Source organism: Zonotrichia albicollis, chromosome 3, assembly GCF_047830755.1.
Source record: "Zonotrichia albicollis isolate bZonAlb1 chromosome 3, bZonAlb1.hap1, whole genome shotgun sequence".
NCBI classification, from domain to species: domain Eukaryota; kingdom Metazoa; phylum Chordata; class Aves; order Passeriformes; family Passerellidae; genus Zonotrichia; species Zonotrichia albicollis.
Window position 1 is genome coordinate 51608398 of NC_133821.1, and position 24133 is coordinate 51632530.

General features: G+C 39.9%; 2 protein-coding genes across 4 annotated transcripts; both read left to right on the forward strand.

The window, feature by feature from the left end:
• The first annotated feature begins 711 nt into the window (after nucleotides 1-711).
• On the forward strand, nucleotides 712-12972 carry LOC141728526 (sulfotransferase 6B1-like). Of its 3 annotated transcripts, XM_074537419.1 has the most exons (9): nucleotides 712-877; nucleotides 2323-2432; nucleotides 5081-5157; nucleotides 6599-6732; nucleotides 7557-7646; nucleotides 8319-8445; nucleotides 9215-9309; nucleotides 9822-9978; nucleotides 10905-12972. In XM_074537419.1, exons 2-9 carry the CDS (start codon nucleotides 2326-2328, stop codon nucleotides 11033-11035), a joined length of 918 nt encoding a protein of 305 aa, XP_074393520.1. In that variant the 5' UTR covers nucleotides 712-877; nucleotides 2323-2325; the 3' UTR covers nucleotides 11036-12972. The 3 variants fall into 3 exon arrangements, with proteins under 3 accessions (XP_074393520.1, XP_074393521.1, XP_074393518.1); XM_074537420.1 differs by lacking the exon at nucleotides 712-877 and having other exon boundaries at nucleotides 2132-2432; XM_074537417.1 differs by lacking the exons at nucleotides 712-877; nucleotides 2323-2432 and having other exon boundaries at nucleotides 4840-5157.
• A 4329-nt stretch (nucleotides 12973-17301) lies between these two features.
• Nucleotides 17302-23990, forward strand: LOC141728530 (sulfotransferase 6B1-like). Its single transcript, XM_074537433.1, has 7 exons — nucleotides 17302-17634; nucleotides 19069-19208; nucleotides 19879-19968; nucleotides 20628-20754; nucleotides 21519-21613; nucleotides 22253-22409; nucleotides 23386-23990. The coding sequence occupies exons 1-7, from the start codon at nucleotides 17433-17435 to the stop codon at nucleotides 23514-23516; spliced, it is 942 nt and encodes a 313-aa protein (XP_074393534.1). The 5' UTR covers nucleotides 17302-17432; the 3' UTR covers nucleotides 23517-23990.
• The last annotated feature ends 143 nt before the right edge of the window (nucleotides 23991-24133 follow it).

A 24133-nucleotide genomic window follows, 5' to 3' on the forward strand; every position in this document is an offset into this window, starting at 1 on the left:
AGCTGGCAACTCCCAGCTCAACTCAGTGGCCCCACAGGGCCACTCACTCTTTCACCTGCAGTGGGATGGGGGAGGGAAACAGAGTGAGAGGAGTCATGGTTGAAATAAAGACAATTAAATACCTAAAGCAAGAGCTATGTGTGCAAGCACAGCAAAGTAAAGAATTCATTCTATCCTTCCACCAGTCAAATGTTCAGCTGTGTCCAGGGCTCCATCACCCATGACAGTGACATGGTAAGACAAGTGCCTTAGCTCTCAGCATCTCTCTTTCCTTCTTCTTCCCTCACATTTTATTGCTGAGCATGACTCCATATGGGATAGAATAATCCTTGGATCAGTTGGGGTCAGATGTCCCATCTGTGTCCCCTTTTAATTTCTTGTGCACCTTCAAGCTACTCTCTGGCAGCTCAGTGTGAGAATCAGAGGAGGCCCTGACACTGTAATTACTGCCTAGCAATGACTAAAACATCTCTGTGTTACCAACATTGTTTTCAGCACAAATTGTACACATAGCTCCATACCAGCTACTATGGGAAAAATTAATTCCATTGCTGTGAAAATCAGCGCACACTCTTGTTAAAAGATTAAAGTACAACATTGAACCAAACTGATTCACTTGAAACCTATTTGACAGGACTTACATCTGGCAGGTGTACATGAAAAAGTGAAGTGTATGTCTTACTGGCGTCTTTATCCTTTTAGGAACCAATTGGCTTGTACAAATGGTGGAGGAGTTGGCTGATGCCAAATATACAGAAGAGGAAATGAAGAGAGAATAAATGCTGAAAAGAAGCTAGAGACATTTCAGCATCTAGAATTTGGGGATCCTGAGATATATGAGATAAGCAGGGAAATTCTTGGTGGAAGAAAGAGTAAGGTATGCTTGTGTTGATAATCTATAGTGGAGTAATCTGATATTATGACAAGTTTTGACCTGTTCAGGAAAAGTGACCAGCATGAAAGAGACTCTACTATTCTGGAGGAAAAGAAAAGGTGAAGGAGGATCCTAGAAAAGTTTACAGCACATTAGCTCTCTGGCGGAAAGGGTCTTTTAGAGAAGACAAAAAAATCCACCCTGATCTGGTACTGAGGATTAGTTATTTTTCATCTCTGTTTCAGTACTATCTATATTGTAAAGGCAACATTAGTAGTATCATTCAGGCTGGTCCATAATTTGTTTCCTGGCTGTTGCTTCATACCTGTCATGCAATCCTGACATAATAGGTCACGTGCAATCATGAAGGATTGTTCCTCTGCATTTCTTTATGTGCCTATACCCCCAGACAGCAGCCCCTGCCAGTCTTCAGAAGTTCTCCTGCACTGATCATTTTGATGGACCAGCTTCCCACCAGGACACTGGGTCTGAAGCTCTCCTGGAACAGCCATAGAAGGGTCCTGGACAGGGTGCAGTCCCTTTATTAAGTGTCCTTAACTTGCATTCCACTCTGCCTGAGCTCCTCTGAGCTTGTGGAGACAGGCCTTGGATGAGCTGATGCCATGGGAGTATGTGGGCAGGGTAATGTTTTGATTCCCCCTTCATTGCTGTGCTGTGCTCCTTTGTGAGTGTGCAGACAGCTTTGGCTTCATAACCTAAGCCATCCTCACCCCCTGGGCTCAGTTTGAAGGCTTTGATTCTCCTCTGATCAGTTCCACATGAAATTTTTCAAAGGGGAAACTTACACGTATATTTCCATTGTAGAGCAAATTCTGATTTAAGTCCTGCTTTTCATTCACAGAAACCCAGGGCATCTGCATCTCACTACCCTTGCAGGCTTTTCTTTCTTCCCTTCCCTTCCCTTCCCTTCCCTTCCCTTCCCTTCCCTTCCCTTCCCTTCCCTTCCCTTCCCTTCCCTTCCCTTCCCTTCCCTTCCCTTCCCTTCCCTTCCCTTCCCTTCCCTTCCCTTCCCTTCCCTTCCCTTCCCTTCCCTTCCCTTCCCTTCCCTTCCCTTCCCTTCCCTTCCCTTCCCTTCCCTTCCCTTCCCTTCCCTTCCACTGTTTCCTTCTGTCTGTCTCTTTCTCTCTTTCCTTCTTTCCTTCTCACTTTCTATTTTTCTCACTTTCTCTCTTTCTTTCTGTCTTTTGTTGTTGTAAATGAATGAACAGAGCAGTTTTAAGGCATTTTCTTGATTGAATCAATCTTACAGGAACTATTTAAAAATTGATTTAATTATTTTAAAGGACTAATTTATGGAAGCCTTCTCCAGAGTTTTACTGAGGCAAATGCAGATCACAGAAATAACGATAAAACATACCTCTTCTTATTTAGCACTTGGGAGCACATGTTTTGAACCTCTCATACTTTGGAGCTGTTTCATTTAACAGGGAATGAATCTGCATGGGCAGAACTGTGCACCGTGTAAGAGCCAGCTGGCAGTGTCCTGTAGCTGTCACAGAAATGTCTCCAGCCTCCTTCTGCAAAGCTCCAGAATCAGGTCTGTCAGTGTGGGAAGTCAGAAACCTTCAGAGCAACGGTGGTGGCTTGAACTACAAATACCATTTATCTGGAGAGAATCAAATATTTAATCTGTTTTTAATCTTTTTTAAATCACTTATCTTTTAAAGCTGCTTCTTATAAATTTTGAATCAAGTGATGCTTTCTTGTCAGTCTCTGGATTCACTATTTAGCAGGATCACTGGGTCTCATATCACGTAAGTGGGGCTAGGCACTTCTCCTCCTGTCTCTCAGCTCAGGTGTCATGAACGATGTCTGTATCAAAGGCTCACTTTATGAAATCTGATCCTTCTTCATTTTTTCATCAAGAAATATGACTGCCCTAAAAACCCCTCCTCATTACATATGTGTCCTAATTATCTTTTCCTCCACAAATATAGGGTTTGGCCATTTTTATTTTTCTTATTCCTAAGGATAAAATATGCTTCCCAGGAATAATTGGCCTGACTGCCCTTTCTTGCAAAAATACACTGGAAATCCTTGGAAGGTTTCTCTGGAATACTTTTTAAATTTTGGAAACACTACTCCAATGCTACGCTATTGCATGAGATGACACTCATAATTTACATGTCTTTTTCCCACTTTTTCCACTCCTAGGAAGGATTGTCCCAAATAATTTTTTTGTCAACAGGTAAAAATACCAAGTAAACTCATTTTCTTATCTTCAGTCTATGGCAATTCAATGCCAAGGGAAGATAAGGAAGAAAAGTAAGCTGCTTTTTGCTTTGCTAGGTTGGCTAGTTGCACATCAAGAATCACCAGAAGTGCTACTTCATAGGACAGCAATTTTTACCTGATGTCAGTGAAATAAATGGAGCAGGTGATGTCAACTTTGTGCCCTTTGGCACTTGTTATTGATCAGATGGACCAGGCCATGTGATATCCACTGGTTTCAGATTATGCCTGTACATAGGTAGTCTTTCTATGCTGACAAGGTTTTACAGAAAGAAGGAAGATGAAGGGAAAAGCAAAGGATTTTGTATGGACTGGAAAAAGTAGATGTAAAAATGTAGGGCTAGATCATCCCATGGGCACAGCATTATGGCTCAGGGACCAGGGAGAGCCCTGGATCTCCCTTGAATCCCTTGGGGAGAGCAAATGGCAAATGCATGCAGGTATGTAGTGGCTGGTCTCCTTCCTTCCAGTGCACAACAGGCAGCAGTCAAGAGATGGAGATAAGAAAGGATGGCAAGAATTTTGGGGGAGAAGTATTTTCTCATTTTTTGTGATACATCCATCCTCTTGCCAGAGACTTAAATATTGAACCTGAGCCTAAAGCCAGTTCCTTTACTGAGGTCAGGGCAGCCAGCAACTCATAATCTGAAGTGCATGATCAACACTACTCTCTTTAGCTGAGATTATATTGTTACCACCTCCCTAAGCACTGATCAGTTGTTAAACAATGATAGAGCTCATTAAAGAAATGTAGAAATGTGTTACAGGGCTTGCAAGAGTTTTTCAGGGTGAAGAGAGAAGTGAGAATGTTGAACTTATGTTCAGAAGGCTTGATTTATTATTTTATGATATATATTACATTATGACTATACTAAAAGGAATAGAGAGAAAAGTTCTCAGAACCTTGCTAAGATAAGAATAGAAAAGGAATGAATAAACAAAGGGGTGTGTCTCAGCACAGAGTCAGACCCAGCTCTGCTGTGAGTGGGCAGCAAATCCAAACATTCACCCAAGACTGATCACGTACCCACCTGTTTCATTCCACAGCAGCAGATAATCCATTGTTTACATTTTGTTGCTGAGGCCACAGCTTCTCAGAAGGAGGAAAAATCCTAAAGGAAGGATTTTTCACAAAAGATGTCTGTGACAGAAATGAGTAATTTTTGTGTAACCACCAGAAAAACAGACCTCTGTAGTGCAGTCTGATGAGTGGCCCAAGAGTGCCTGTGCCCCTGTGCCCCCCTGGGCTCCAGCAGCCGGGAGCAGCCGGCCACACTCACAGGAGTGTCCTCAGCTCAGTCTCTAGCGCACTGAACATCTTCTCTCCCAATCCCAACACATTTTATCTAGCTTTGGTGAGAATGATGGCTGATATAATAAAGAAAAAAAAGAAAATCCCAGCAGTGAGTGCTGGAAAAAGATGAACAGTCTTGAGGATTTTGATCATGACATTTAAATTCCAATCTGCATTCTATTCTATCTAACTGCATGTCATTCTATTTTCTTATATTCTGTTTATAAACTCAGAGTTGTAATCACAGAATTATTAGCATGATGCCTTAGAATTATCTAAGCCATTTTCCTAGAATGCAATTGCATTTGTCTGCTTATCTTGTTAGTTTATGTTCAACTTCTATTGATTTCAATGGTTCATATTACTTAAGGTCTTTGACTGCAACTGCATATTTTACAGCTTCAGAAAGAGAGGTAAGTTCTTGTTCATAGGGTCAAGAAAAAAAAAAAGAACAAACCAAGCACCTATTAAAGGAAAATCTGTGGGTTTCTCCTTCTACACAGCAGTTCATTCTGTGACAGAGAGAGAAGAAGAATGGAAAAGTCCAGGAAAACAGTTTTTGATTTCCTAGATGAGGCAATAGCAGCAGCCAACTCCATGCATCGTGATGAACTGCTCTTTTCTTACAAGGGAATTCACTACCCTATCACACTTTGCAGATCTGAAACTTTCAAGTCCTTGGAGTCCTTTGAAGCCAGAAGGGATGATGTAATTTTGGCAGGATACCCTAAATCCGGTGAATATATTTTAATTTTTTTATAAACAAGTTTCTCTAATTGTAAGGGAAGTTTCTCTAATTGAACCGAATATGTGAAATATATATGATATTATATATAATATGATATTATGCTAAATAATTGTATTTAGAATGTTCACCAAATTTTGTAAAACTGATTTCATTTGCAAAAAGCACCAGAAATTGTTTATTAATATTTGATATGGGAAATTTTCCAAAAGACTGCGAAAAACATTCTGATTTTCTTTTCCATAGTATCAAATGGTTTTTGTTAGTTTTACTTTTCATAGTCATGAAGTGAAATGCACAAATTGGGGAGAATCAAAACACAAGTTTTTACACCAGCGGTAACTAGATCTCCTGATATTCCACGATCTACTCCCACATGTATGTTGGTGAAGTTAAGAGCTTTATATTTTTACAATGGAGCCTTTGGTGCATTCAAATGGTATATACAATATTCTTTAGGTTATTTCACATAGGTGTTAGGAAATAGCTATCAAAAACATTTTTGTAGTCCTTGAAGTGATTACATTGTTTTTTAAGTATTTAAGGAAAATCAAGAGGACATCTTTCCTAGGGTTGCAAGTTTACCCTACCTATTTCCTCAATCTGCCTCAAAGCACTGGTCCACATGCAAGCCAAGGTTTAGATCAGATCTGCCTCATATACACTTTAATCTTGCTGTTTCTCTCTTACAGCAATTGGTTCGCACTGCTTTACAGTGGATAGTCACAGCTGAGAGGATTGTGAAGATTTTGCTATTTCATTGTATTTTCTTTTTGAAGAAATGTTATGCACTGGAATGCACTTGTTAAGATTGCAATGAGAAAAATGTAGGGACCCAGTGTCCAGAAGTCAGGACATGGTAAATCAGAGATGGGAGATGTATGCAGGCTCTTTGTTATCTTTTGAAGAAAAAGATAACAAGTGTGTCTAGGAAATGTCACTTCAGAGAGGTTTTGGTGATGATAAAGAAAATGTGCACGCAATTTTCAGATCTCGTTCTGCTACTGTCTTGAAGTACTGTGACCCATCTTTCTTCCAAAGATAATCCAGCCCACCAGAAAACACTTCATATATTAGGTTTAAAGTACAGGTTCACCACCCCAGTCTCTCTTACATGTGTCACAATAAATTTTATTACAATAAGACAGGTTTTTCTAGTTGAACCTCAGCAGTTCTTCCCCTGATTAGTCAGTTTACAGTATACAAGTTAATTTAAGGTACTGAAATGTTCAAGTTGGAGAAATATCTCCTTATGAGGAGCAAAGGTAGGATCCTGGGTGGTGACTGACCAGACAGTCAGCTGTGATTGTATGACATGAAAGGAGAGCAGGCAACTCACCTGGTAGTACTAGCACCTCTTGACTTCCCTGGTAAATCCATTTCTGTCCATTCCAAAAGTTTTACAACCACTTCTATGCTTTTCTACTTTCAGGCACAAACTGGCTAAGTCAAATCTTAACTGATCTGATAGCCATATCTCAAAAGAAAACACCAGGTAGTGAAAGCAGTGTAAATGCTGAAGAACAAGAAGCATACTTAGAAGTTGGAGATGCTGGGAAATATGAGGTGGGAAGAGAGTATGTATGGAAATGAACAACATTATGTGCTTCAAATACTGAATATATGAAGTATGATCTATTCTACTGTTTCATATGAACTTTACCACTCCTCTTTATGTGGCATCTGGTCAGGATTAATTTACCCTGAGCTGTCAAATACTGAACACATACAAATAAAGAGACACTTCATTGGGGCTGAGAGGAGAACATACCATGAGATACATATAAACTTCAGAAATTCAACATAGCATCTTTTGTATTTAAGAAGAGCTTCATGAAGATCACCAAGTGCCCAGCCTTTGGAGCTGGCAGCACTGGGCCAAACTCAGCCTGAGTGGAATGGCCACTCTTTGTAGGAGAGTATGGGAATCTTCTGAGATGGCCACTGCCAAATGACTGTTCACTCTTACACACTAGAACTAAGCCAAGCAAGCAAGAATTTTGTAATATTAGCATTTGTCTCTTTCACTAGATCTTCCTCCTCCTCCTCCCCTCTCTCAGTCCTTGAGAGGCTTCAGCTTTCACAGAGAGCTAATCTGTACCCCACCTCTAGATTTGATCCCTTGTCTACCAGACCTGAAGAGAGTTATCACTGAAGAGAAAAAACAATGGATAGTCCTTTTTCCAGTTGTTCATGGGGTTTTGAAGATTAGTGCTACTCAGAGCAGCCCACTAATATCCCAGGAAAACACTCACTAAAAACCCAAAAAAAACCACTTCAATCAGCTAATAAGTGTAGATAAGTTCATCAAGGCCACATTTTAGCATAGGTAATGAAAAGAATACTTGCACTAACTGAACTGTCCACTTTCTTCCTTCCAATTCTTCAAGCGAATGACCAAATTACCTTCTCCAAGATTAATGGTTACTCATCTCCGTCCTGAAAATCTTCCCAAATCTATCTTCCAAAGCAATGCCAAGGTAAGTGCTGATTTTAATGTATTAAAGCAAACAATTGAATGGATTAATTTTTTTTAAATAAAGAGCCAACATAATACTTTTCTGGCAATTCTCAGAATCACTCTTGCACTTAAGCATTTAGCCTGGCCATTTCTATGTGTTTAAGGCTCTACATATTTAAGAACTACCATTAACCTCACCTAACCACAGTTTGCCCTTATTTGCCTCTTTGTGACAGGTTCCACAAGAGAGTTACAGGGTTTGAACAAATCCTCCAGAGGCAAAATGGATTTTGACGGAATTTCCTGTGGGAGGAATTTTATGGCATTTTTGCAAGCAAGGGCTTCAATGTGTCAAATTTCAAGGAGCATTTATATTTTTGTGAATTTTCCCTGCCACTTAAATGATGAACTATGCTTGTATTGAGCAAAACATACTTAGATTCTGAATAAATAATTTGGTTAATCTGTAAAAGGTAATAATTCTAGGCAACCATCTTCTTATGGTACCAAAGCAAAGTTAAATACTGCACCTTCTGAATTGGGAATGAAATTGCTACTTCTGCAAGGAGCACACAAGGTATTAGAAATTCCCAACTGCAGTTATAAAGTATATTATTGTTATTACTTTTTTTTTAAATGCTGTACTCTTCTACGTCGTTCCCTAATAAATAATATTTTATTTTTTTTCTAGATATTGTTACTGATTCGGAATCCAAAAGATGTTGCTACATCTTATTTCCATTTTTCCAATGGCTTGGCATTTCTTCCCTCCTATGAGACCTGGGATGATTTCTTCACAGATTTCATGACAAAGAAAAGTACAGTATATGTTTCTGTCTATGTCAATTGTCCAATGATTTGTCTTTGTCCAAAAAAATTTTTTCTTGGATAAATCAGGTTCACTAGGATTTTTTGGTTTACAATACCAAAGTGAGAGAGAGATTAAAGACAGAGAATTAGAAGTCTGAACTTAAGTTTTTATTACTTGTCTTACTGCTTGAGGTTCATATTTACTAAAACTGCAATTTAAGAGACTCCTTGAATTTGTACATACTGGTATTTCTCCTGGAAAAAGCAGCTCTTTCTGAACTCTACCTTGGGTCCCCTTTTCCCCTGTCCAACATCATGTGTCCATGGCGACATATAATCACCTCCATGCCAAATTGGACAAAAGGAATTATTTGGACTAAGTCTAGTGCATTATAAAGGGGACTGATTCTAATGCATTGCAAAAGAGAAAAAGTGATAGCACTGCTTTAAGTTTATGAGTGCGGCATAGCTCATTGCCAGCAGAAGAGAAGGTTCAAGAAGGTCTTAGACTAGATTAAGGGAGTTTTACAACATGCTAGGCAAGATGATAGATTTTTTGGTGAACTCAGAATTGTCTTTAAAAGCTTACAAATTTTATTTCCTGACTTACAAAAGGTATCATATGTTTGGGCCTGAAGTGAAATCTGTATATCCTACAGAAGTGTGTAAACCCTACCTTAGACATGATTATTAAAGTTCTTTGCAAACCCAACATAATCAGCAAAACCTGTATAATCTTAATTTATGCTTCATCTTAGAATTCTTTGTTTTATTTAGTGGCCTGGGGATGCTACCTTGAATACCTTTCTGAATGGAACAAATATGCCGACAAAGAAAATATTATGACAATTACTTATGAAGAAGTAAAAGAGGTAAGGTTGTCAATAGTTACAACTACTTTATACTTGAAGGGGCGTTTTATTCCTGAACCAATACACCCTTATATGTATCCAGGGTATCCAAGTTGGGTGTGAAATTTTTTTTGTTTTAAGTGATGAAAGGTGAAATTCAAACTTTAAAACCTTTGTAATATTTTCCTTGGGAAAATGATTCTTGATTTTTATTTATCTGTGATATAAGCCCAAATAATTATAAATCTCAATTGTCAGTAATATTTTTGGGGAGGAGCTTAAATATTTTCAGCAGTGTAGATTTTGCTCACCTGTAAATCATATATAATATTTTGTAATCTACAGGAAGGCAGCTCATGTCTCCTGCAAAATAATTATGGAGAAGAGGAACACTTTGGGTCACCCTAGTCCTAGAGAACTCTGTGAATACCCTATGTATGCAGCCAGCAGAGAGATACAGGGAAGTGCAAACAACTTGGAAAGCAGAGTCATTTGTTTGAAAGTCATGCCATATGTTACCTTCCTCTTTCCAGAATCCTGCCCTGAGTGTGAAAAACATAGCTACATTCTTTGGAATTCCCCTGACCGAGGAACAGCTCCAGCTAGTGGTAGAGAGGAGCAGCTTCCAGTCTATGAAGAAAAACTCAGACAAGACCCATGGGTCGTTTGGCAATATTATCTTTCGCAAAGGTAGGGAGCTCCAAGGGGCTCAGAGGTAGAAATGTGCCACTCTCAAGGGCTTGGGCCATCCTTTGGTTCTTTTTCCTGCACTCACATTAGAATTGTAAGGTAGTGTCAAGCAGGTGATCACTGCTTTGCTTGAGAAGACTATCCAAGGAGAACTGGTGAGGAAGATGCACAGCAAGGCTCTCACAGCAGAGCCATTCCTGGCTGCTCACAGGTGGCTGGCAGGAAGGAGGACCTGTCATGTGCCTGAATTCCTCTCCACCTCTGTGCCTGGATCACCAAGTGCCCAGCCTTTGGAGCTGGCAGCACTGGGCCAAACTCAGCCTGAGTGGAGTGACCACACTTTGTAGGAGAGCATGGGAATCTTCTGAGATGGGCACTGCCAAATTCCTGATCACTCTTACACATTAGAAGTAAGCCAAGCTAGCAAGAATCCAGGTGGACACACAAGAGAGTGAAGTGAAGGGAGTAACGTTTGCAGTGCAGTGTGGGGGACATGGACATGAGGAGGGCATCTGGGTCGTCAGAATCTATTTCTGCATTTTACATTAAAGTAATAACTGGATAAAAAGTAAAGCTGCCAAAGGTGCAGAAAGTCAGCTCTGCCTCCTGGCAGATGATTCTTAATTAATTCTTCATGACCTTACACTTTTCCAGTCATAGAGGAGAGTGATGGAGGTAAACAGAATTTTAGGCTGACTTTTTGAATGGTCAACTTAAGAGGAGTTTGTTCTTTTGCATTATAGCAAAAGATGACTCACATATATATGTAAGTCCACTGACTGCACAAAATTTTATTGATGTAGAAAAATATTTCATCTGGAAAATGGCTCAAGCAGTTTTTGTGTACAATGCAATAAATATGACAGCTGAATAGAAAAAAAAAGAAATTTCTTGGTTTTTCTAAGTCTGTTCCTGCTTCTTTGAAGGTGGTGTAAGTGACTGGAAGAATCTTTTCACTGAAGATCAGAATGAGAAAATGGACAAAGCATTTGAAGAACATATAGCAGGAACGAAACTTGGGAAAAAGTTGAAGTATGACTTGTACTGCAAAGCCTGAAGAGAAATGAAATGTGGTTAGAGCAAGAACTTTGCAAGGCAGACTCAGATTATCTGAATGCTATATACTGGAAAACTAGATTAAATGATCCAAGTATCTTAGAATTACTGTCATGCTGCAGCCTTTACAGTGACACTGATGAGTGATGAGCGTTTTGTTTTGTGGTGAGATCTTTGGCTACACCCATTTGCTGAAGATGTCAAGTAATCCTATTTACAAATACTCAACAGCCCTGTTCCAGCTTTCACCAGGAAGGAAATGCCTCTATTCTTTCTAGACAAATTCTGTCTCTGTCGCCAATTTCTAATTATTTAGTATGCAGATTATTTTTTCTTAAAAAATGTTTCAATTCAGTCACCATCTTCACAGAAAATATCTGATATATGGGTAGTGAAGGAGACCCATACTGTATTCAAGGGCATGAAGGAAAGTGAAAGTCCCCTTCACAGGGTAATTCACCTTCCTGTATTGCCTGTTCTCAGTAGGGATGACCAATGGAAATATCTATTTCAACATCTCACCACTCCTTACCTTCTAAAATAGTGTACACCAGAATACAAATAACAGTCCCAGAAAGAACAATTTCACCCAGAGACTAAATTATGGGGAAGAGGGGAGACAAATGAAACTGAAGTACAACAAGTAGAATTTGATTCACACTATTGCACTAAAACTTCACATGCATGTGACCCTCCTGTCAGATTTAATGACAAAAAATTCTCAGATGTGAGTATTTCATCCTGAGAAATCTGGTTTGGGTGATACCTGTCCTCAGGTCTGGACATTGCCTTACAGTGCCTGGATGCAGGACAGAGCCATTGCCTGTAAGGAACCTTTATCCTGGGATGTGTATCCATTTCTGGAGTACTGTGAGGTAACCAATAAGTAGGGAACTTGAAAGGAGTTTGAAAGAGCAATAGAGGTCTGCCTGTGCTTCTGCCAAGGGATGAGATGTGACCCTGAAGGCAGCAGGGTAGCACTCCACAGTATCTGCTCAACAGCTCTGCCCCTTTTACCTTGGGCACACCCAAGGGGTTGATTATTCACCAGGGCTGTGATTTACCCTCAGCTGGCAACTCCCAGCTCAACTCAGTGGCCCCACAGGGCCACTCGCTCTTTCGCCTGCAATGGGATGGGGGAGGGAAACAGAGTGAGAGGAGTCATGGTTGAAATAAAGACAATTAAATACCTAAAGCAAGAGCTATGTGTGCAAGAAAAACAAAGTAAGGAATTCGTTTTATACTACTGGCAGTCAAATGTTCAGCTGTGTCCAGGGCTCCATCACCCATGACAGTGACATGGTAAGACAAGTGCCTTAGCTCTCAGCATCTCTCTTTCCTTCTTCTTCCCTCACATTTTATTGCTGAGCATGACTCCATGTGGGATAGAATAATCCTTGGATCAGTTGGGGTCAGGTGTCCCATCTGTGTCCCCTTTTAATTTCCTGTGCACTTTCAAGATACTCTCTGGCAGCTCAGTGTGAGAATCAGAGGAGGCCCTGACACTGTGTAATTACTGCCTAGAAATGACTAAAACATCCCTTTGTTACCAACATTGTTTTCAGCACAAATTGTACACATAGCTTCATACCAGCTACTATGGGGAAAATTAATTCCATTGCTGTGAAAATCAGCGCACACTCTTGTTAAAGGGGTAAAGTACAACATTGAGCCAAACTGATTCACTTGAAAACAGTTAGACAAGACTTATATCTGCCAGGTGTACATGAAAAAGTGAAGTGGAATGGATGTCCTACTGGTGTCTTGATCATTTCAGGAACCAATTGGCTTGTACAAATGGTGAAGGAGTTGGCAGATGCCAAATATACAGAAGAGGAAATGAAAGAGAGAATAAATGCTGAAAAGAAGCTAGAGACATTTCAGCATCTTAAATTTAGGGATCCTGAGATATATGAGATAAGCAGGGAAATTCTTGGTGGAAGAAAGAGTAAGGTATGCTTGTGCTGATAATCTATAGTGGAGTAATCTGATATTATGACAAGTTTTGACCAGTTCAGGAAAAGTGACCAGCATGAAAGAGACTCTACTATTCTGGAGGAAAAGAAAAGGTGAAGGAGGATCCCAGACAAGTTTACAGCACATTAGCTCTCTGGCCCAAAGGGTCTTTTAGAGAAGTTGAGAAAATCCACCCTGATCTGGTACTGAGGATTAGTTATTTTTCATCTCTGTTTCAGTACTATCTATATTGTAAAGGCAACATTAGTAGTATCATTCAGGCTGGTCCATAATTTGTTTCCTGGCTGTTGCTTCATACCTGTCATATAATCCTGACATAATAGGTCATGTGCAATCATGAGAGATTGTTCCTCTGCATTTCTTTATGTCCCTATACCCCCAGACAGCAGCTCCTGCCAGTCTTCAAAAGTTCTCCTGCACTGATCATTTTGATGGACCAGCTTCCCACCAGGACACTGGGTCTGAAGCTCTCCTGGAACAGCCATAGAAGGGTCCGGGACAGGGTGCAGTCCCTTTATTAAGTGTCCTTAACTTGCATTCCACTCTGCCTGAGCTCCTCTGAGCTTGTGGAGACAGGCCTTGGATGAGCTGATGCTATGGGAGTATGTGGGCAGGGTAATGTTTTGATTCCCCCTTCATTGCTGTGCTGTGCTCCTTTGTGAGTGTGCAGACAGCTTTGGCCTCATAACCTAAGCCATCCTCACCCCCTGGGCTCAGTTTGAAGGCTTTGATTCTCCTCTGATCAGATCCACACTAACTTATGCAAAGGGGAGAATGACGCATAATACATGTCCATTGTAGAGCAAATTCTACTTTAAACTCAGCTTCTCGTGGGCTCAATCACAGAAACCCAGGGGATCTGCATTTTACTACCCTAGCGGGCCTTCCTTCCTTCCTTCCTTCCTTCCTTCCTTCCTTCCTTCCTTCCTTCCTTCCTTCCTTCCTTCCTTCCTTCCTTCCTTCCTTCCTTCCTTCCTTCCGCCACTTCCTTCCTTCCGCCACTTCCTTCCTTCCTTCCTTCCTTCCGCCACTTCCTTCCGCCACTTCCTTCCGCCACTTCCTTCCGCCACTTCCTTCTCCTTCCTTCCTTCCGCCACTTCCTTCCTTCTGCCACTTCCTTCCTTCCTTCCGCCACTTCCTTCCTTCCGCCACTTCCTTCCGCCACTTCCTTCCTTCCTTCCGCCACTTCCTTCCTTCCTTCCTTCCTTCCTTCCTTCCGCCACTTCCTTCCTTCCTTCCTTCCTTCCTTCCTTCCTTCCTTCCTTCCTTCCTTCCTTCCTTCCTTCCTTCCTTCCTTCCTTCCTTCCTTCCTTCCTTCCTTCCTTCCTTCCTTCCTTCCTTCCTTCCTTCCTTCCTTCCGCCACTTCCTTCCTTCCTTCCTTCCTTCCTTCCGCCACTTCCTTCCTTCCTTCCTTCCTTCCGCCACTTCCTTCCTTCCGCCACTTCCTTCCTTCCGCCACTTCCTTCCTTCCTTCCTTCCGCCACTTCCTTCCTTCCGCCACTTCCTTCCTTCCTTCCTTCCTTCCTTCCTTCCTTCCTTCCTTCCTTCCTTCCTTCCTTCCTTCCTTCCTTCCTTCCTTCCTTCCTTCCTTCCTTCCTTCCTTCCTTCCTTCCTTCCTTCCTTCCTTCCTTCCTTCCTTCCTTCCTTCCTTCCTTCCTTCCTTCCTTCCTTCCTTCCTTCCTTCCGCCACTTCCTTCCTTCCGCCACTTCCTTCCTTCCTTCCGCCACTTCCTTCCGCCACTTCCTTCCGCCACTTCCTTCCGCCACTTCCTTCCTTCCGCCACTTCCTTCCTTCCGCCACTTCCTTCCTTCCTTCCGCCACTTCCTTCCTTCCTTCTGCCACTTCCTTCCGCCACTTCCTTCCTTCCTTCTGCCACTTCTTTCTGCCACTTCCTTCCTTTTGCCACTTCCTTACGCCATTTCCGCCAATTCCTTCCAGATGAATACTCAGAGCAGTTTTAAGGCACTTTCTTGAATAGATCAATTTTAATGGAACTATTTAAAAACTAAGTAGATTATTTGAAAGGACTAATTTATGGAAGCCTTCTGCAGAGTTTTATTGAGATAAATGCAGATCATAGAAATAATTATAAAAACATACCCCTTCTTATTTAGCACTTGGGAGCACATGTTTTGAAGCTCTCATTCTTTGAAGCTGTTTCATTTAACAGGGAATGGATCTGCATGGGCAGAATTGTGCACTATGTAAGGGCCAGCTGGCAGTGTCCTGTAGCTGTCACAGAAATGTCTCCAGCCTCCTTCTGCAAAGCTCCAGAATCGGGTCTGTCAGTGTGGGAAGTCAGATACCTTCAGAGTAACGGTGGTGGCTTGAACTACAAATACCATTAATCTGGAGAGAATCAAATATTTTAATCTGTTTTTGATCATTATATGTTTTAAAGCTGCTTCTTATAAATTTTGAATCAAGTGGTGCTTCTTTGTCAGTCTCTGGATTCACTATTTAGCAGGCTCAGAGGGTCTTGTACCACATGCGTGGGGCTAGGCACTTCTCCTCCTGTCTCTCACCTCAGGTGTCATGAGCGATGTCTGTATCAAAGGCTCACTTTAAGAAATCTTGATCCTGCTACATTTTTTCATCAAGAAATATGACTGCCCTCAAAATCCCTCCACATTACTTATGTCTCCTAATAGGATTTTCCTCCACAAATATAGGATTTGGCTTTTTTTTTTCTAGTTCATGACGATAAAATATGCTTCCCAGGAATAATTGGCCTGATTGCCCATTCTTGCAAAAATACACTGGAAATCCCCAATAGGTTCCTCTGGAATACTTTTCACATTTTGGAAACTCTACTGCAACACGATGCTAGTGCATAAAGTGACACTCATAATTTACATGTCATTTTCCCACTTTTTCCACCCTTAGGAAGGCTTTTCCCAAATAATTTGTTTGGCCAGGATGTAAAAATACCAAGTAAACTCATTTTCTTATTGTCAGTCTATGACAATTTAATGCCAAGGGAATATAAGGATGAACAGTAAGATGCTTTTTGCTTTGCTAGGGTGGCTAGTTGCACATCAAGAATCACCAGAAGTGCTACTTCATAGGACAGCCATTTTTAGCTGATGTCAGTGAAATAAATGGTGCAGGTGATGCCAACTTTGTGCCCTTTGGCACTCGTCATTGATCAGATGGACCAGGCCATGTGATATCCACTGGTTTCAGATTATGCCTGTACATAGGTAGTCTTTCTATGCTGACAGTGTTTTACAGAAAGCAGGGGGGTGAAGAGAAAAGCAAAGGATTTTGTATGGACTGGAAAAAGTAGATGTAAAAATGTAGGGCTAGATCATCCCATGGGCACAGCATTATGGCTCAGGGACCAGGGAGAGCCCTGGATGTCTCTTGAATCCCTTGGGGAGAGCAAATGGCAAAAGCATGCAGGTATGTAGTTGCTGGTCTGATTCCTACCTGTGCCCAACAGGCAGCAGTCAAGAGAGGGAGATAAGAAAGAATGGCATGTAAATTCTTGGCATAAATTTTGGGGGAGAACTATTTTCTCATTTTTTGTGACACATCCATGCGTTTGCCAGAGACTTAAATATTGAACCTGAACCTAATGCCATTTCCTTTACTGGGGTCACTGCAGCCAGCAGCTCATCATGTGAAGTGCATGATAAACACTACTCACTGTAGCTGAGGTTATATTGTTACCACCTCCCTAAGCACTTATCAGTTTTTAAACAATGACTGAGCTCATTAAAGAAATGTAGAAATGAGTAATTTTTGTGTAACCACCAGGAAAACAGACCTCTGTAGTGCAGTCTTGATGAGTGGCCCAAGAGTGCCTGTGCCCCTGTGCCCTCCTGGGCTGCAGCAGCCGGGAGCATCCAGCCACACTCACAGGAGTGTCCTCAGCTCAGTCTCTAGCGCACTGAACATCTTCTCTCCCAATCCCAACACATTTTATCTAGCTTTGGTGAGAATGATGAATGATATAATAAAGAAAAAAAGGAAAACCCAGCAGCAAGTACTGGAAAGAGATGAACTGCCTTGAGAATTTTGATCATGGCATTTCAATTCCAATCTGCAATTCATGTAATTCTATTTTGTTCTATTCTGTTTATAAACTCAGTGTTGTAATCACAGAATTTTAGGCATGATATTTAGAAATTATCTAACCCCTTTATCCTAGAATGCAATTGCATTTGTCTGCTTATCTTGTTAGTTTATGTTCAACTTCTATTGATTTCAAAGGTTCATATTATGTAAGGTCTTTGACAGGAGCTGAGTATTTCTTTACAGGTTCAGAAAGAGGTAAGGTATTGTACATAGGGTGAAGAAATAAAAAAAGAAGAATAACGAACCAAGCACCTATTAAAGGAGAATCTGTGGGTTTCTTTCTACATAGCATTTCACACTGTATCAGCCTGTGTGTGTGTGAGTGAGAGAAGAAGAATGGAGGAGTCAAGGAAAAAAATTGTTGGTCTTGTGGAAAACGCAGAAGCAGCTGCCAACTCCATGCGTCGTGATGAACTGCTCTTTTCTTACAAGGGAATTCTCTACCCTACCACTGTTTGCAGTCCTGAAAGTTTCAAAGCCTTGGAGTCCTTTGAAGCCAGAAGGGATGATGTAATTTTGGCAGGATACCCTAAATCCGGTGAATATATTTTAATTCTTTTTATAAACAAGTTCCTGCAATAGCAAGTCACAAGGTTTATGCTAACTATATGCAATATATAAGATATGATACATATATTATGCTAAATAATTCCATTTAGAATGTTCACAAAATTTTGTAAAACGGATTTCATTCTCAAAAAGCACAATAAATGAATCCTGAATATTTGATATGGGAAATTTTCCATTAGACTGTGTAAAACATTCTGATTTTCTTTTCTATAGCATCAAATGGTTTTTGTTGATTTTACTTTTCATAGTTATGAAGTTAAATGCACAAATTGGAGAGAATCAAAACACAGTTTTATACACCAGAGGTAACTAGATCTCCTGATATTATGCAATCTGCTCCCACATGTATGTTTGTAAAGTTAAGAGCTTTATGTTTTGACAATGGAGCCTTCGGTACCTTCAAATGGTACCTTCAATATTCTTTAGTTTAAAGTGGTGTCACAAAATAGCTTACAAAAACATTTTTGTAGTCCTTGAAGTGATTACATTGTTTTTTAAGTATTATTTAAGGAAAATCAAGAGGACATCTTTCCTAGGGTTGCAAGTTTACCCTACGTATTTTCTCAATGGGCCTCAAAGCATTGGTCCACATAAAAGCCAAAGGTTTGGATCAGATCTGCCTCATATATGCTTTAATCTTGCTGTTTCTCTCTTACAGCAATTGGTTCACACTGCTTTACAGTGGATAGTCACAGCTGAGAGGATTGTAAAGTTTTTGCTATTTCATTGTATTTTCTTTTTGAAGAAATGTTATGCACTGGAATGCACTAGATAAGATTGCAAGTGAGAAAGATGTAGGCATCCAGCGTCCAGAAATCAGGACATGGTAAATCAGAGATGGGAGATATATGCAGGCTCTTTGTTATCTTTTGAAGAAAAAGATAATAAGTGTGTCTAGGAAATGTCACTTCAGAGAAAATTTTCTGGCTGCTAAAGAAAATTTGTGCACAATTTTTTCATCTAGCTTTGCTCCAATATTGAAGTACTGTGATCAATCCTTCTTACAAAGATATGTCCAGCTCACCAGAAAACACTTAATACATTAGGTTTTTTAAGTACAAGTTTACCACCCCAGTCTCCTTTACATTTGTCACAACAAAATTTATTACATGCAGGTTTTCCTAGTTGAATGTCAATGGTTCTTCTCCCTGATTAGTCAGTTTACAGTATACAAATTACTTTATGGTGTACTGAAGTGTTCAAGTTGGAGAAATATGTCCTTATGAGGAGCAAAGGTAGGATCCTGGGTGGTGGTTGACCAGACAGTCAGCTGTGATTGTATGACATGAAAGGAGAGCAGGCAACTCACCTGGTAGTACTAGCACCTCTTGACTTCCCTGGTAAATCCATTTCTGTCCATTCTAAAAGTTTTACAACCACTTCTATGCTTTTCTACTTTCAGGCACAAACTGGCTAAGTCAAATCTTAACTGACCTGATAGCCATATCTCAAAAGAAAACACCAGGTAGTGAAAGCAGTGTGAATGCTGAAGAACCAGCAGAATTCCCCTACCTTGAAGTTGGAGATGCTGGGAAATATGAGGTGGGAACAGAATATGTATGGAAAAGATCAACATTATGTGCTTCAAATACTGAATATATGATATATGAACTATTCCATTGTTTGATGAGATATTTACCATTTCTATTTATGTGGCATCTGGTCAGGAGTAATTTACCCTGGACTGTCAAATACTGAACACATACAAATAAATAAACACTTCATTGGAACTGAAAGAAGCAAATACCCATGAGATACATAAGAACTTTAGAAATTCAACACAGCATCTTTTGTATTTAAGAAGAGCTTCAGGAAGTGTCAAATCATGTAATATTAGCATTTGTCTCTTTTACTAGCTCTTCCTCCTCACCCCTTGTCTGAGTCTTAAGAGATGCCTCAGCATTCCTGGGTTGCTAATCTGTACCTCACCTCTATATTTGATCCTTTGTATAACAGAACAGAAGAGAATTATCACTGAAGAGAACTAGCAATGGATAGTCCTTCTTCCAATTGCTCATGGGATTTTGAACATTAGAGCTACTCAGAGTAGCCCACTAATATCCCAGGAAAACACTCACTAAAAACCCAAAAAACCACTTCAATCAGCCAATAATTGTACATAAGTTTTTCAAGGCCACATTTTAGCATAGGTTAATGAAAAGAATATTTGTACTAACTGAACTGTCCACTTTCCCTCATCCAATTCATCAAGAGAATGACCAAATTACCTTCTCCAAGATTTATGGTTACTCATCTCCGTCCTGAAAATCTTCCCAAATCTATCTTCCAAAGCAATGCCAAGGTGAGTGCTGATTTTAATGTATTAAAGCAAACAATTAACGAAATTTCTTATTTTTTTTAAAGAGCCAGTGTAGTACTTGCCAATTTTCAGAATCATTCTTTTTTACTTATGCGTTAAGCCTGGCCATTTCTACATCTTTAAGGCTCTATATGTTTAAGAATTGCCATTCACCTCACCTAACCACACTTTGCCCTTATTGGCTTCTTTGTGACAGTTTCCACAAGAGAGTTACAGGGTTTGAACAAATCCTCCAGAGGCAACATGGATTTTGACGGGATTTCCTGTGGGAGGAATTTTATGGCATTGTTGCAAGTGAGGGCTTCAATGTGTCAAATTTCCATGAGAATTTATATTTTTGTGAATTTTCCCTGCCACTTAAATGATGAGCTATGCTTGTATTGAGAAAAAGATACCTAGATGCTGCATAAATGATTTGGTTTATCTGTAAAAGATAGTAATTCTAGGCAACCATCTTCTTATGGTAACAAAGTAAATACGGCACCTTCTGAATTGGGAATGAAATTGCTACTTCTGCAAAGAGCACACAAGGTAGCAGAAATCCCCAACTGCAATTATAAAGTATATTATTGTTATTTCTTTTTTTATGCTGTAGTCTGCTCTGTCTTTCTCTATAAATAATTAATTCAATTTTTCTCTAGATATTTTTACTGATTCGTAATCCAAAAGATGTTGCTACATCTTATTACCATTATTCCAATGGTTTGGCACTTCTTCCCTCCTATGAGACCTGGGATGATTTCTTCACAGATTTCATGACAAAGAAAAGTAAAGTATATTTTTTTGTCTGTTTCAATTGTACAATGATTTCTTGTTGTGTAAAAACCTTTGTTCTTTGGTAAATCAGCTTCTCTAGGAATTTTTCGTTTACAGTACAAACCAGAGATTAATGACAGAGAATTAGAAATTTTCCATCCTTTCTTACTGCTTGAGGATAAATATTCTTTAAAAGTGCACTTCTACAGGATTTTAAAATTTGTACAAACTGGTATTTTTCCTGGAAGAGGCAGTTCTTCCTTATCTCTATCTTCGGTTCCCTTGACCTCTTGCTCTCCCATATCCAACATCATGTGCCCATGGTGATATATAATCATCTCAATGGCAAATTGGATTAAAGGAATTACTTGGACTAAGTCTAGTGCACTAAAAAGGGGACGAATTCTAATGGATTAAAAAAGAGAAAAGGTGATAGCACTGGTTTATAGTTATGAATTTTGGGTACCACATGATCAGCAGAAAGGGGTGTTCAACAAGGTTTTAGACTGGATTAAGGCAGTCTTACAAGATGGTTGGCAAGATGATAACTTTTTTGGTGAACTCAAAGCTATCTTGAAATACAACCAAGTTTTATTTTTCTGACTTACAAATAATATCTTATGCCTGAGTCTCGAGCACAACCTACAATTCCCACCAAACGGTGTAAACTCTGCCATAGACATGATTAATAACACCCTTTCCTGACTAAACTTAATGAGCAAATCTTGCATAATCATAATTTATGCTTTATCTTAGATGCATTTTGTTTTATTTAGTGGCCTGGGGATGCTATTTTGAATACCTCTCTGAATGGAACAAATATGCTGACAAAGAAAATATTATGACAATAACTTATGAAGAGATGAAAGAGGTAAGGTTATCAATAGTTACAAATACTTTATACTTGAAGGGACATTTTTTTCCTGAATCAATACACCATTACAGATGCAGGGTATCCAAGGTGTGTAAGACAGATTCAAGTTTTAAGAATCTGTTTTAAGGGAAGAAGTGGTGAAATTCAAATTTAAAATTTAAATTTTTCTCTTAAAATTTTGCTTGTGAAAATGATTCTTTTTCATTTATCTGTAAGTCTGCATATGGCATTCAATACCGTGGTTTAGTTGAGGTGTTAGAGCATGAGTTGGACTCGATGATCTCTAACGTGTCTTCAAACCCAGTCATTCTGTGAATTCTGTAATGTAAGCCCAAATAATTTCAAACCAAAAGCAACAGTAATCCACCTTTGGGAAGGAGCTCTTGTGTTTTCAGCAGGGTATATTTTACACAACTGTAAATCATATATAATATTTTGTAATCTATAGAAAGGCAGCTCATGTCTCTTCCAAAATATTTAAGGAGAAGAGAAACATTATGACCCACTCTAGTCCTAGAGAACTCTGTGAATACCCTATGTATGCAGCCAGCAGAGAGATACAGGGAAGTGCAAACACCTTGGAAAGCAGAGTCATTTGTTTGAAAGTCATGCCATATGTTACCTTCCTCTTTCCAGAATCCTGCCCTGCGTGTGAAAAACATAGCCACGTTTTTTGGAATTCCCCTGAATGAGGACCAGCTCCATTTGGTACTAGACAGGAGCAGCTTCCAGTCCATGAAGAAAAACTCAGACAAGACCCATGGTTCAGCTGGCAATATTCTCTTTCGCAAAGGTAGGAAGCTCCAAGGGGCTCAGAGGTAGAAATGTGCCACTCTCAAGGACTTGGGTCATCCTTTGGTTCCTTTTCCTGTACCTTACAATTCTAATGTGAGGTTCCTTCCTCACATTAGAATTGTAAGGTAGTGTCAAGCAGGGGATCACTGCTTTGCTTGAGAAGACTATCCAAGGAGAACTGGTGAGGAAGATGCACAGCAAGGCTCTCACAGCAGAGCCATTCCTGGCTGCTCACAGGTGGCTGGCAGGAAGGAGGACCTGTCATGTGTCTGAATTCCTCTCCACCTCTGTGCCTGGATCACCAAGTGCCCAGCCTTTGGAGCTGGCAGCACTGGGCCAAACTCAGCCTGAGTGGAGTGACCACACTTTGTAGGAGAGCATGGGAATCTTCTGAGATGGGCACTGCCAAATTCCTGATCACTCTTACACATTAGAAGTAAGCCAAGCTAGCAAGAATCCAGGAGGACACACACAAGAGAGGGAAGGGAAGGGAGTAACCTTTGCAGTGCAGTGTGGGGGACATGGACATGAGAAGAGCATCCTGCCTGTCAGAATATATTTCTGCATTTTATATTTCAGTTTTTACCCAGTTATTAAAGCAATAATAGGACAAAAACTGAAGCTCCCAAAGGAGCAGCTCTGCCTCCTGGAAGGTGATTCTTAATTAATTCTTCATGATCTTCCACTTCACTATTCATAGCTGACTAGAGGAGAGAGATGGAGGGAAATAGAATTTTAGGCTGCCTGTTTGAAAATGGTGTCCTAGAGTGCAGTGTGTTCCTTTGCATTTTAGCAAAGGTGATTCACATATATATGTAAGTCCACTGATTGCATGAAATTATATTGGTAAAAAAATGCTCCATCTGGAAAATGGATAAATATGATTTTGTGTGCAATGCAATAAAAATGACTGTTCTATAGAACAAAAAATGAAATGTCTTGGTTTTCTAGAGTTTGTTCCTTCTTCTTTGAAGGTGGTGTAAGTGACTGGAAGAATCTTTTCACTGAAGATCAGAATGAGAAAATGGACAGAGCATTTGAAGAACATATAGCAGGAACGAAACTTGGGAAAAAGTTGAAGTATGACTTGTACTGCAAAGCCTGAAGAGAAATGAAATGTGATTATAATAAGAACTCTGCAAGGCAGACTCAGACCATCTGAATTCTATACACTGGAAACCTAGATCAAAGGATCCAAGTATCTTAGATTTAATGTAGGAATCATTGCAGCAGCCTTTACAGTGACAGTGACGAGCCTTTTGTTTTAGTGTGAGACTTCAGGCTACACTCATTTGCTGAAGAAGATGGCAACTAACTATATTTACAAAAACTAAACAGCCTTGTTCAATGTATCACCTGGAAGAAAATGCCTCTTTTCTTTCTAGACACATTCTGTCTTTATAGATGATTACTAATTATTTAGTATGCAGATTGTTTTTTATTCAAAAATGTTTCCAATTAGTCAACATCCTCACAGAAAAAGTCACTAGCCAAAATAGAGATATAACAGAAGTCTAATATCAAAGGAGATCCTCCATGAATTCAGCACAAAATAAATCAAAGCTGGAGAAAGCTGAATGAAGAGGAATATGGATCCGCATTTTTAAGGCTCCTCATCTCTCTGAATGTAAAATACCAAGATGGAATTCAGATTATGGACTGAATTAACAGGCAAGATTCACTTGGAAGCACTCCTTTCTATAGGATCACACAGCAGCTCGG